At 44.3% G+C, this 12,799-nt stretch overlaps 1 protein-coding gene across 10 annotated transcripts in view; it reads right to left on the bottom strand.

Annotated features, from left to right (window-relative positions):
* ABCA4 (ATP binding cassette subfamily A member 4) overlaps positions 1–12,799 on the bottom strand; it is a 108,279-nt gene that overhangs the window by 80,013 nt on the left and 15,467 nt on the right. For all 10 annotated transcript variants that reach the window (XM_079778077.1, XM_079778079.1, XM_079778073.1 and 7 more), the window contains 5 exons: positions 9,588–9,677; positions 7,091–7,331; positions 5,935–6,074; positions 5,155–5,271; positions 4,315–4,509 (listed from right to left, as the gene is read on the bottom strand). In XM_079778077.1, the coding sequence (XP_079634203.1) occupies positions 4,315–4,509; positions 5,155–5,271; positions 5,935–6,074; positions 7,091–7,331; positions 9,588–9,677 (783 nt within the window). The remainder of the gene's footprint in view (positions 1–4,314; positions 4,510–5,154; positions 5,272–5,934; positions 6,075–7,090; positions 7,332–9,587; positions 9,678–12,799) is intronic.

Here is a 12,799-nt window from a genome sequence, read left to right as displayed (position 1 = left end):
TCTCTCTCTCTCTCTCTCTCTCTCTCTCTCTCTCCCTCTAAAGCAAAATGATTCTAATTAATAAGTGGGCAGAGAAACAGCATTTGCAAAGGGAGGAATCTGAAGAGGTCAGGATATGCCTGACAGTGGTGAAAAGGCCAGAGCAGAGCCAGAAGGTGTGTGAGTGAGTAGTTGCTGGGAAGATGGACTGGGCAGGTTTGGAAAGACTTCTGTTCTTGGGGACAGAGTCATTAGGATTTTAAGCATGAAAGTGATGCTAGCAGATGTGTGTTTGGAATGTAGATCTGGTGTCAGTGTGGACAAATGCCTGAGCTAAAAGAGACTGGACCCTAGAGTCCAGGAGGAAGCAATCAGAACAGGCTGATGGACAGATGACAAGGCCTCTGGTACTCAGAGAGCCTGGAAAGCAAGAGGTGGAGTTAAAAGATATTTAGAAAATAGAGTAGACAAAGCTCAGTGTGATGCTGTAATTTATAATAAGAAAGAGATATTTGGTTTTTGTTCCTGTTTCTGGCACAGAGCTCCTAAAACCCTTAAAACGTTTTATGTGATGAGCATGAAAAAGGTGTCTTTGTTATATTAATGATGACTTTTGGAAAGCAACTAAAAAATGGGGGCTTGCTGCCAGAAGAATCACCCTCTCTGCACACCACCCCCACTATTGGGGGGCAGGGGGCTGGAGAGTGAATTCAATCACCAAAGCCCAATGATTTAATTAATCATGCCTATGTAATAAACACTCCATAAAAATCCAAAAGGATGTGGTTCAAGGAGCTTCCAGGCAGGATAGATAGCTGATAGGGCAGTAGGAAGGGAAGGGTGGGAGGGGAGTTTACCTTACCCACTGAACAAAGAACTCAGCAGTCTTGGGACTTGCCAAGATAAAATCACCAGACAGTCTCATAAATTCTGGGAAAAGCCACAATAATATAAAAGGGAGACCTTGAAATATATTTTGCTGCCCATGATATCCAACAGAGGAACCTTGAAGACTATAGGAGAAAAAAGTATAAAACCCTCAAGTCCCCACCAGGTGGGGTCTCAGACTAGCTGAGTTACTCGTTTGTGCTTTATGCCAAGTGTACTCTTAATACACTTGCTTGCTTTGCTTCAACACTGCTTTCTGTCATGTGATCTGAACTCTTTCTCAGGAGCAATGACAAGAACCAAGGAAGGGAGAGCCCCCTCTGATTTGGGCAATTCTCCAGTAACATTCCCACATATTTTGCATCTTTCCCACCTGGCTGTCCCTGAGATGTATCCTTTAATAATAAACCAGTAACCTAGCAAGTTTACCTGAGTTCTATAAGCTGCTTGAGCAAATTAATCAAACCCATGAAGGGGATCATGAAAACCTCTAATCTATAGCCAGTCAAACAACCTGGATTTGTGATTGGTGTTTGAAATTGGAGGGTAGGCAGTGTTATGGGACTGAATCCTTCATCTGTGGGGTGTGATACGATCTCCAGGTAGATAGTGTCAGAACTGGGTTGAATTGTAGGACATGCAGCTGGTATTTGAGAATTGCTTAGTGGATGTAGGAGAAAATACCCATGCATTGGAATTGGGTGCAGAATTAACCTTGGAACTAGACATGATAAAGGCAGTAGAGGGGTCAGAAGAGTAGGCTCTGAATTCAGTTGCACCAAGATCTGGGTCTTGTCTAACAGCTGTGGGATGCTTATTTGAGCACTCTAAAATGCATCTGTAAAATGTGACAATAATAGTGCACACTTCATGGAGTAATTGTGAAGATTAAATGAGCTAATGTATGTGTGCACCTGAGAAGAAAGGTTCATTTGGTGTGAATCCTGAGAAGGAAATTATCTGCTGAGGTGGATTCCCCATGGTCAACTGAGGGCCCAAATTTTATAAGTAATAGTATTACCATTGTAACTAGCTAGTTGTTAATAATAGGAAAGGAGCAGAAGGGAGGTCAGACATTATAAGCATTATAACCAGGAAGTTGCAACTTTACACTCTCCAGGGAACCACTGGTTGATTCCCTGCAAATCACTGGGGGAAGGATCAACAAAGGAGAAATGGATGCATGTGCAGTGAAGTTGGGGTGATGCAGGAAAGGTGCCTGTCAGTCTAACCCAGGAACAAAGATAATTGGCCAGAGGAGGCAGAGACACTGTAAGCACATGGAATATTAGAAGGTTAAAATCCCCAGACAAAAGAATTCTCTCTGGTTTCTCTCATTCCCCTAATTTTGCTCCTACTTCCTTGCATTTGCCCATGTTCCTAGAAGCCACATGATCCATAGTCATGTGTACCCCACAAGCAATGGACTGATGGACTATAGCTGGGACACAAGCTAAGCTAGCCTGATGCTGAATTGGGCTATGCAAATATGGAATAGACTCTTTGAGCAATGGCTTTAATCCTAGCTCTGCTAAGGTCACAGCTATGCTTCTTCCACAGTGGGACAGAGGAAGAGGGAACCTTGGAAACCCAGTGATTTAATTCCACACAAAAAAGCCATCTTCAATATTTCATCCTCCTGTGCAAGTCTCAGAAAACTCCTTTTCTCATATCTCAAGAAGCCCACTTCCCCCAGCAGCAGATAGGAACATGGAGAGCTTGCCACTGATAGCAATAGAGCCTGGCAGGGGCTTCTCACATATACTCTATACTAGAGGCCCGGTGCATGAAATTTGTGCACTGGGGGGGGGGGGGTGTCCTTCAGCCCAGCCTGCACCTTCTTCAATCTGGAACCCCTCAGAGGATGTCCGACTGCCGGTTAGGGATCGGGCCTAAACGGGCAGTCGGACATCCCTCTCACAATCCGGGACTGCTGGCTCCCAACCGCTAGCCTGCCTGCCTGCCTGATTGCCCCTAATCGCTTCTGCCTGCCAGCCTGATCACCCCCTAATCACTCCCCTGCCAGCCTGATCGATGCATAACTGCTCCCCTACAGCCCAATTGCCCCCAACTGCTCTCCCCTGCCAGCCTGGTCGCCCCTAACTGCCCTCCCCTGCCAGCCTGGTCGCCCCTAACTGCCCTCCCCTGCCAGCCTGGTCGCCCCTAACTGTCCTCCCCTGCCGGCCTGATCCCCTCCAACTGCCCTCCCCTGCCAGCCAGGTCACCCCCAACTGCCCTCCCTCTCCTTCAGGCCTGGTCACCCCTAACTGCCCTCCCCTGCAGGCCTGGTCACCCCCAACTGCCCTCCCCTGCAGGCCTGGTCACATCCAACTGCCCTCACCTGCCAGCCATCTTGTGGTTGCCATCTTGTGACCACATGGGGGTGGCCATCTTTGACCACATGGGGGCGGCCATCTTTGATCACATGGGGTAGCCATCTTGTGTGAGGGCGTGATGGTCAATTTGCATATTACCTCTTTATTATATCGGAGGATACTGGGAAGAACATCAGACTGAATTCTCAGCTTCCCATACTATGCCCTGCTCTTTAAGCTGGCTAAGTCAACTATTATAAGGAAGTTTCTGGTTTCATCTTTCTACCAATGGACTAAAACCTGCACTGTCCAATCAGAATGCTTCATAATGACCAATCAGGGCACATAATGCCGAATTGTGTGACTCAGGCCAATTTACATAAAAGGGACCTAACTGGGAACTTTTGCTGGAAGAGACAGCCTCCCCTCTGTCTCCAAGGAACACAATTTAGATTGCTACCTGATCTGTATTTCCTGGGTTGCAACTCTTTTTGCCCAAATAAATGCTTTTTAAAAATTCTTTATTATAATCTACAATTAATTTTGGTTTACATATGTAAAAGCAATGGACCTAGGCCTTGGTACAAAGTAACAGTCAGTAAGTCATAGCTGTTTTGGGGAATGGGAAGAAGAATGATAAGGACGGATGACACTAAAATCTCCAGCTTGAGAATTTGGAAAAATGCTGAGGACAGTAATCAGCACAGGGAACATAAATTTGTTTTTGGACATGTTGACTCTAATGGGCCTGCAACACCTAGGGTGAGAGTATCCAGCAAGCAGTGGGACCTCAGACTTGAGGTTTGGTAGACACTGGCTAGTGACAGTCACTGAAGCAATGGCAGACAGGAGAGGGTTGAGGACAGATATAGACACTTCTGGGGCTGCAAGGAAGGAGGAGTCAGGGAGCCGTTGAGGCAGGAGATATGAAGAGGGAACTGCTTTAAATGTGGATAAGCTGTTAGAGAACAGGACTCATCTCTGTTGGGGGCTCTGGGAATTCTTATTTCTTTTGGGGAAAATGAGAGCTGAAACCCAAGACCACTTGACTTGCTGAGATATCTCTGGGCTCATCCACAGGGCTATCTTTAAGGGGCCCAGTGTGGCCCTTAGGTGGCTTGCTGTCCCTTACCTCCAGGTATTGATTAGCCAGGAATAGGGCACGATCAGTGATGTTAAATATGTCTCTCCAGTCGAAGTTGGCCATGTCATCAGCCTGATTCTCTCGAGGACCCTTGTAGAGGAAGCTCAGCACAGCTTCAGCAGTAATTTCTTCACCAAACTGCCTCTTCAAAAAGCCTTTCACTGTTGGGTTTGCCAGGGTGTTCTTGAGAAGAAGCAATACAGACACTGCATTTAGAAAAGTCCATAGGATCTTTTGGTCTTGTTGTTGGGCCATTTCCAATTTTTAATGAATAGGAATAGAGACTCTAAGGCTCCCTTAAAAAATAGTGGGTTTTCTTCCATCATAAGGCATACCTATCTATATCCCATTTCCCCCAGATTCACAAGTCTCTATACTATAGGGAGGGTGTGTATGTTGGGGTGGGGGCAGAGGGGCAAGGGAAATGTTATATAGGAAACTTTCTTTTTCTTATGAAACTTTTTATTCTCTTAATTATCCCCACTGTATTGAACCTTTGTCTCCTTGCTCTGCAAAGCTGGGTATCAGAACTATCTTTGCAGTTATAGAGCTGGCTTTTGAATCTGAGGCCCTCAAATGAATTTATAAAAATGAGAAACCTCAGGAAGCCACTGGTCTTGTGGCAATATTTACATTTGCCCAGAATTGAAGAAATATATTTCCACCCAAGTCAGTGACTCCACTTGGTGACAGCTTCTAGGACTAGTGCCTTTGGGCCCTGCTTGTTATTTTTTGATACAACTCCAATAGTGATTAACCCTTTACTGAGGAAAGGAAACAGGTGGAACTTTCTCGGCCCTTCTTCTCCCCTCCCCCTGTCATCCGTACTCTGATCATGGTCATCTGTGTGCTCTTGTCAAAGAAGTACCAGATCTGGGGCCCCACTTCTTCCCAGGCTTTGACCAACTTCCTAATGCGCTCCAGCTCTTCAAAAGTCGAGTTGGCCTAAAACCAGACAGAGATGGGCAGAGACAAGAATGGAGAGGGAAAAAAGTGAGCGAGAACCTTTGGTTATACCTTTCCTGCTCATGTCACCAACCCTCAATGTTTGTGACATGAGCAGGAAAGACATAACCAAAGGCTTTTCAAGGACATGTCTTAATTTTCTTAGTCTACTGATATTTTCCAGAACAATCTGCTATTTCCCAGCTTCCCAGACTGACAGAATCTAATTTCTTGATATCCCAGAGGTACATATAATGTTGATGATGTTATTATCTCCGAACCTAACTAAAGCTAGATTTGGACTCCCTGTGAGCAATTGCTCTTCCTCCCTGTCTTTATTTCAGGTAGCCAGGATCCAGAAAATGTGAACCCTTCCATTAGGGATATAATTCAGGCACTGGGAAAGAAAAACTCATTGTAGTTTGGGCAAAGAGAGGAGGGCCCAGGCAGGGGTGCTGGCACAAAGCATTTTGGTGATGGGGGGCGGGCGGGACTCAAGAGTCTACTTAGCAAAAAACAAACAGAAGCCTCACTACCAGGAGAGCACAGTATATCTTCCTCTTCCTCTCCCTCTCTCCCATCTTCCTCTCTCCCCTTCTCTCCCCCTCTCTCATTCTTCTGGGTGGTCCTAGGTAGAAGGGACAAGGCTAGCTGGGTCCTTACGTTCTTCAGTATCCTGCGTGCTGCAGGGGAATCCGGAGTAAAGAGGATTTTTCCCATCAGCAGAGGCTTTGCTGCCCTCCAAGCTATTTTGGATAGAGGGTTGGACTCCAAGCTCTGGATCAATGCATTACAAAAGGTCGCTGCCAGGAGAGAAGGGACAGATTTTATAGAAACTCCCATTGCTCAGAGCTAAACACGGTCATTAGTGTGTGCAAATCACGTGTCTTATTCAACTCTGTGCTGGAGGATTTGACAAATAACCTAAATTAATAGGCTGTACCCCACCAATAACAAGCTCATCATTAGTAAGTAACAAAATGCCACAGTTCATCTCAAAAAGGGCCTCATCAGAGAAACAAAAGACAAAAGCTTGCCCTGTGGTTTCTTCTGCTTTAGAAGAAGGAGGCTGAGAAAGCTGCTTGTGACTATTGCAAGAACAGAGGCTACTCTCAGATGAAAGGGACTGAGAGGCCACACAAGGCCTCCCCCTGGAATCTCAGCTTTAGTAGCAATGATTTTCCTTCAATTAGCTGCTCAACTTCTTGGTTGTGTGTGGCTATTTTAGGTCCCGGTGACTTTTGGTGTGTGGCTCGCTGCCTCTTTAATGTTTAACTAGAGGGTTACCTAGTTGCATTTCTTACCTCCCCCCGCCACTATCTTTTACCCCATATGAGCCAAAAATAATACTGAAAGGTGGGAAAGAGGACTTGCCAGGGACTTGCCATTGGGAACATAATTCAGTACCAGACACACAGATTTTCAGTGCATTGTGTTTATAAAAACATCCCACAGCCGTGTTTACTTGCCAGGGCCCTTCTGACCTGAGCTTGGCTTGCAGCTCTGGCTGCCTCCTCGTTTATCTTTCTTCTCTTCCTCTAGAACGTAACCCTAGTTCAATCAGATCAGTGGGGAATGTCCTCTCTGTTCCCTTTCCAAGTGGGTCTCAGTTTTTTCCATGGCTCACATCCAGAACTCTTTATGCACACCACCTTCCTATAAGGGGAAATGTTTTTTCTGGGAGGAGAAGCTCTTTGCCCGAGGACCCTCCATAAGACCAAAGAAGAGTCAACCCTGGGACTGGTTGCACCTGAAAGTGTCAAACCATCAGTTTAACTGACATCACAGCCTGATTATATACAGGACTCAGAAAACTTACTTGTTCTTTTGTCGTAAGAATAGATAGGATCTTTCCTCTTGGAGTCAATCCCCAGGAAGGCCTTATAGTTATTGTCTTCATACCAGTTGAAGGAGAACACCTGAGAGCCTCCTCCCTCTGGGTAGCCACACAAGAGGTCAGACAGGACACCAGTCAGCTGTGTGAAGGTCTCTGGACCACCAGTCTGCATGAGGGGTCTGGTCACCCACAGCAAGTCTTGGACACTTGGCCGATGGATGAACTGGAGCAAGGCAAAGGCTTCAGGTTATTTTAAGGCAGTCAGAGTCACGACCTACTGTGCAATCAAGTTCCAAAATATTGGGGAGACCTCCACATTTAAAAGAAAGAATCCATATTCTCAGCAATCTTTAACACTACTGCCATCCACTCAGGGCCTAAGAAGAAACTAAGATAAGCCTTAAAGAACATCAAAGAGTGAACCCCAACACATTGTAATATCACTTCTCTCTTCTATTCCCCTTTACTTGAATTCCTTGGACATATGTCTTAGAGGAAGTGTAGAGAATACTTCTCTGGAAGCCAGTTATTGGAGTCTGTTATTCCACCAACATGGGGTTTACTGGGGAAGATTTGATGGAGGAATGGCTCTGTCTAGAAAGGCAAGGTCAGAGCAAATTTCTTTGGCCAAATAGTTTAGAATTTAGTTTCTTATAATTAGAAAACTGTGTTCTTATTAGCTTGATTTTATCAAATGTGAACTCTTTCGTTTTCCTGAAATGTGTGGTTTGTGGTTTGTGTGTGTGTGTGTGTGTGTGTGTGTGTGTGTGTGTGTGTGTGTGTTTTAAGATTCAAGCAAATATAGAACAGGTAAAATCTCCATGCTTGGAAAAACACTTTGTAAAAAGATAACACAACATTTTTTAATTCTGCACCCAACTAAGAAGAGACTGGTGGGTCTCTTCTCCATATGGGGACCTGGGGTGCTCTCTGGCCTCATCTTTTGAAGGCAGGTCTGCAATGCTCAGAACTAAGTTGAGGGCTCCCAGAGTTGCCAGAGTCTCAGCTCCCACAATGCCATCTGACTTTGCTTTAAGGGAAAATACAAAATAAAAACAATGCTGCTTTTATTCCCCCAATATTACTCACTTTCAAAGGCACTTGGGAATTTAAAAAACCATTAGGATTCAATCAGGTGAGACTGAAAACAGTTTCCCTATTGCAATAAGTGATGTTTACCTGCCATCCCCTCTCTTTGTCCACATGCCAACACTTGCCCTCTGAAACTACTGAGTGCCGTGTCGAATCCACACAGTGAGTCATGCCTATAATCACAGTCTAGGCTTCAATAATAAAGTTAGAATCGCAAATTGCTTCAACAACAGTAAGCCTTATGACAGTCTTGTAAGAGGTTATTATTTTGTTGCTCATTTAATCCAAGCACTCAAGAGATGAAGGGGCTGTCCCAAGGTCAAATGGTTTCGTATCAGTTAATATTCCGTAAATGGGGCCATCTGCTTCAACCCTGTTCATCAATGCTTAGACTTGTTATCTAGACAGGCAAGAAACCTTCTGGAACTCCCACAGAGAATTAAGAGTGTTGATATGCTTTGGGAATTTTTTTACATTCTCAAACAACTTCAACCTTATTATACTGATGTGAATTTTTAAAATGCTTATAAATAAAAGAATGTTAAACAGAGACTCCCAGTGCAGCAGGTGGCCATCAGTACAACGGGCCCTGCCTCAGTTGAGCTTAGCTTTATGCAAACAGATTCCAACCATGCAGTTTTCCAGCTTGGCTACGCCCTAGTCAGCTGAGAATAGTGGAGGAGGGAAACAGTTCCAGGAAAATTATATTTCATTTTTTGCCTCCCTCAGGATACTCATCATATTGAAAGTAATTGTTTATTTCACATTGCTCTTCCCCGTTAGGCTGTCTGTTTCACAAGGGCAGTGACCATACCTGTTCATCATTATGCCCCCAGCACTTCTCATCTATTGATTGGAAGATCAGTTTCTATATGGGGAAAGGCTTGTGCAACCAGATGTTAATTAAAATGTGCACCATCTTTCACAATAACACACAAAAAGTCAATTATACTTTCATTGTGTTGAAATGAGTCAATATATGTCAGACACTTAGCCCTGTTAAGACTATAAATGTGTGCTACTACAATTATGGTACAGATTTGTATGTACTGGTATTTCAAGAACATAATAGAATAGTGGACCACCTCAGTGCCAGTAACCCTTAGATTCCACTGTGAGTCCACCGATACTCTGTGCCACGCCAGACAAGGTCGCATGTTTTCCTAGGTGTGAAATCAGAAGGATGGCTCCCTTTTTTTTGCCTCCGCCTCAGGAGCACAGGTAATTTAGAATATAAACAGGTGCTTTGAAATTGCTAGAAGGAAAGATCAAGTGTATTTCTCTATGAACAGGTTTGAGGTACAATTAAATTGTCTGACATAATAAGTGTGGTAAATTGGTGGAAAGATAAAGTTAAATTATAATTAACTGTCATCGGGCCACTTACCTCTTGAATTCTTGGTGACATATCAGATAATATTCTTCCCCAAGATCTCAGATTAATACCTTGAGAACTGCTGTCTAGGAGTGTAGGAAGCTGTAATTGATGGGGAAAATATTTGTTAAAATATATATGTGGTTATACATTCACACATAGGCGCTATCTGATCTCCCTTGAAAAACATTTCCTTTGCTTGAAAAACATTTCCTCCCTTCTTTCTAGAAGACCTTTTCTGCAAGATTGCTTTCAGAAACAAAGTTCTTGTATCTAATTGAGAAAATCAGAGGCTCTTATTCCAAGTCACCCTGCTGAGCTAGTCAATCACCAATACTTTCATGGTGACATGAAATACACCAAATGAGCCTGATTGCTGGTTTAGTGACACCAAACAAGACTCCTGAAGGAAGGAAAACAAAGCGTAAGGGAAGGCTGCCTGCGTGGCGCCCACCTGTCCCCCTTGGGCTTTGTATACACTCCCAGGCTTCCTCCTCATTGTTCACGTCTTTGTTCCCTTTGTGTCCATTTAGGCAGGTTGTGTGGCTTCCTCTGTTCAACACCAAGATTCGGCCAGTTACATCACCTTTCTCTCAAGCTGCAGCTTGAAAGAGAAAGAGGTTCCCTTGTAGATTGTCCGGTGAGAGCGGAGTCCTGGTGACTCCAGGCCCGTGCCACAATGCAGAGCTGCTCATGCATTTTCCACAGTGTGGGGAACATGGACCTCCACTTGCTGGTTCTGAGTCCCAGAGCCTTTCGCAAACACCTTGTTTTCCGGAAACGAAGCTCAGGTCCTGAATGAATGACTTCATTCTTCAGAGTTTCAAACCTGCTTGAATCACTGATCCTCTGTTTTTTCAGGACTGAATTCTAAGTTTTAAGACAGTGGTTTTCAAATGCAAGTGTGCATTTTGACGAGGCCTGGAGGGGATCTGCATTTTAACCAGCTCGACATGTAATTCTGATTCAAATACTTGTGACCACAAGCCACAACCTCAGCTTCTTACTCGCCAGTGCGGTTCCCCTAAATGATGGGTGGATGGATCCAGCTGCGGGAAAGCAGAGAAGCAGGTGGAGCTGGGCTTTGACCAGCTTTGCCCCTGTTTCTAGCGATACATCCTATACCCCTTTCTCCCGCTACAGGTGCAAGGGTGCACTCTCCCACCCTGGAACTGAAGAACAGATGTAGGTCCACTCATGGGGCATTTGAGGCTTATTTTCTAACTCTAAAATGAAAGACTTTGTTATGCACGACAGGCACACAGCAGGCAGGAGAGGAATTTTCCAGACATAGGAGGAGCAAAGCCATCATTGAAACATACCCCGGAAAGTATCTTTCTCTTTAACCTGAACACTGGGCTAGGCATTGGTCTTGCCAGGACTTATTTGAAATTCCTTGCAAATAGCTTCATTGCATGCTGGGAAAGCACTTTAATTCCTGTTTTTCCCATAGGAGGGTGGGGCTGAGAAGAATAGGTAGGCAGAGACAAGTGAGCAGGTAAAAAATGTTTACCATTGGCAAGTTATCACCAAGTCCTGTCTATTCTTCTCCTAACTTCTGAAATTAAAGTCTATTTGTGAAGACAGCTGTCACCATGTGGGCTCAGATGACAGTCTTTTCTCTATGCTCCTTTGCTCGCCTTGCCCTGTTCCGCTCTTGCAGGGCACCTTGCTTCTTTCCTTCCTTGCACTACTCACCACTAGTAATTATTCTGCCACTTATTTGTCATCTGCCTCTCTTATTAGATGCTAAGCTCCACGTAGAAAAGAACCATGTCCTATATACATGTAATGTGATAAATAAATGCTCTTATTATAGCAACAAGCAGACCAACTATAATTGTATATATACAGGATACTCCACAAAATGACATGCGTGCTCATTTAGGGCAGTGCATTAGTCAGGGTTCTCCTGAGAAACAGATAAAATGCCAACCCAGCCCATGCCACTCATCCTCATGCTGCCCCTAGGAGCCATCCCCCTCACTTCCCAGAAGGCCTTCTTTCTCTTACTACCATGCTCTCCTGCTTGCCTTTCCCATTGGTTAGTTCAGTGGTCGGCAAACTCATTAGTCAACAGAGCCAAATATCAACAGTACAATGATTGAAATTTCTTTTGAGAGGCAAATTTTTTAAACTTAATCTTCTTCTAATGCCACTTCTTCAAAATAGACTCGCCCAGGCCGTGGTATTTTGTGGAAGAGCCACACTCAAGGGGCCAAAGAGCCGCATGTGGCTCGCGAGCCGCAGTTTGCTGACCACGGGGTTAGGTGATCCTCCTAGCTATTCCTAGAATTCTCAGTGCATTCATATCACTTTTATATTGGTTTGCAATTATTTTTAATGTAGCTATCCACTACACTGTAAACTCGTTAAGCACAGAATAGGCTTTATTTTGTTTTTATACCCTCAAAAGATGCTATGTAGCAGGTGCTCAATAAATATGCGTTATATTAATGCGTAAATTAACTATAATCAAATAGAAAAGAGAGAGTCTAGTGAGGTTCTAGACTGCATATCTCTGCAGGTATGATGGTGACTTACAGGAAGGGAGTGAGGTCAGTTCCACTTGGGGACAGGGAAGGTGACACTTGAGTTGATGTTTGGAAGATCAGTTGACAATAGTGACAAGGAGGGCAGTGTTTGTACATGGAAGGGGAGGGCCAGGAATTCCTGGTGGAGGGAGGAACGTGAGGAGAGTCAGCTAGAGAGAGTGACTAGAGAGATGATCAGATAAGAAAGAACAGGACCAGGAATGTGCCGAGAGGGAACCAGAGGAACAACAGCTTGAGATGCATTTTTATGTCCTATTAACACTCTTTTTCAATCTTGTTAATAATTTAATAATATTTATTAATCAAATATTTACTGAGCTGTGTGCCTGGTACTAAATCTGCAATTTCTTTCCTACCTCTTTCCAGTGGGTCCGATAAAGAATGGGAGTCTTGTACTCATACCTTTGTTTTAGACACCACTGACATCTCAGACCAGTGCCTGTGTTCCCCCTGCCCTCCCCGCAGCCCTCCATATAAACCTCGTCACCAATTGTCTGAATGATGTTGCCATAAAGTATAAAATGACTTTCCCAGTCATTGGTTCCCCCATTACCTATTAAAATTCTCATGGATTGTTTCTGCCAGAAGAACTGGAAGAGAATGTAAGTTTGTTTGAGTGGAAATATGAAAACATCTCCAGAAAAAAGGTCATATACTGAATGATAAGTA

The sequence above is a fragment of the Cnephaeus nilssonii genome (assembly GCF_951640355.1).
Source record: "Cnephaeus nilssonii genome assembly, chromosome: 7".
Classification (NCBI taxonomy): Eukaryota; Metazoa; Chordata; class Mammalia; order Chiroptera; family Vespertilionidae; genus Cnephaeus; species Cnephaeus nilssonii.
The sequence above is the reverse complement of the archived record's forward strand: the minus strand, read 5'-3'. Positions and strand labels throughout refer to the sequence as shown.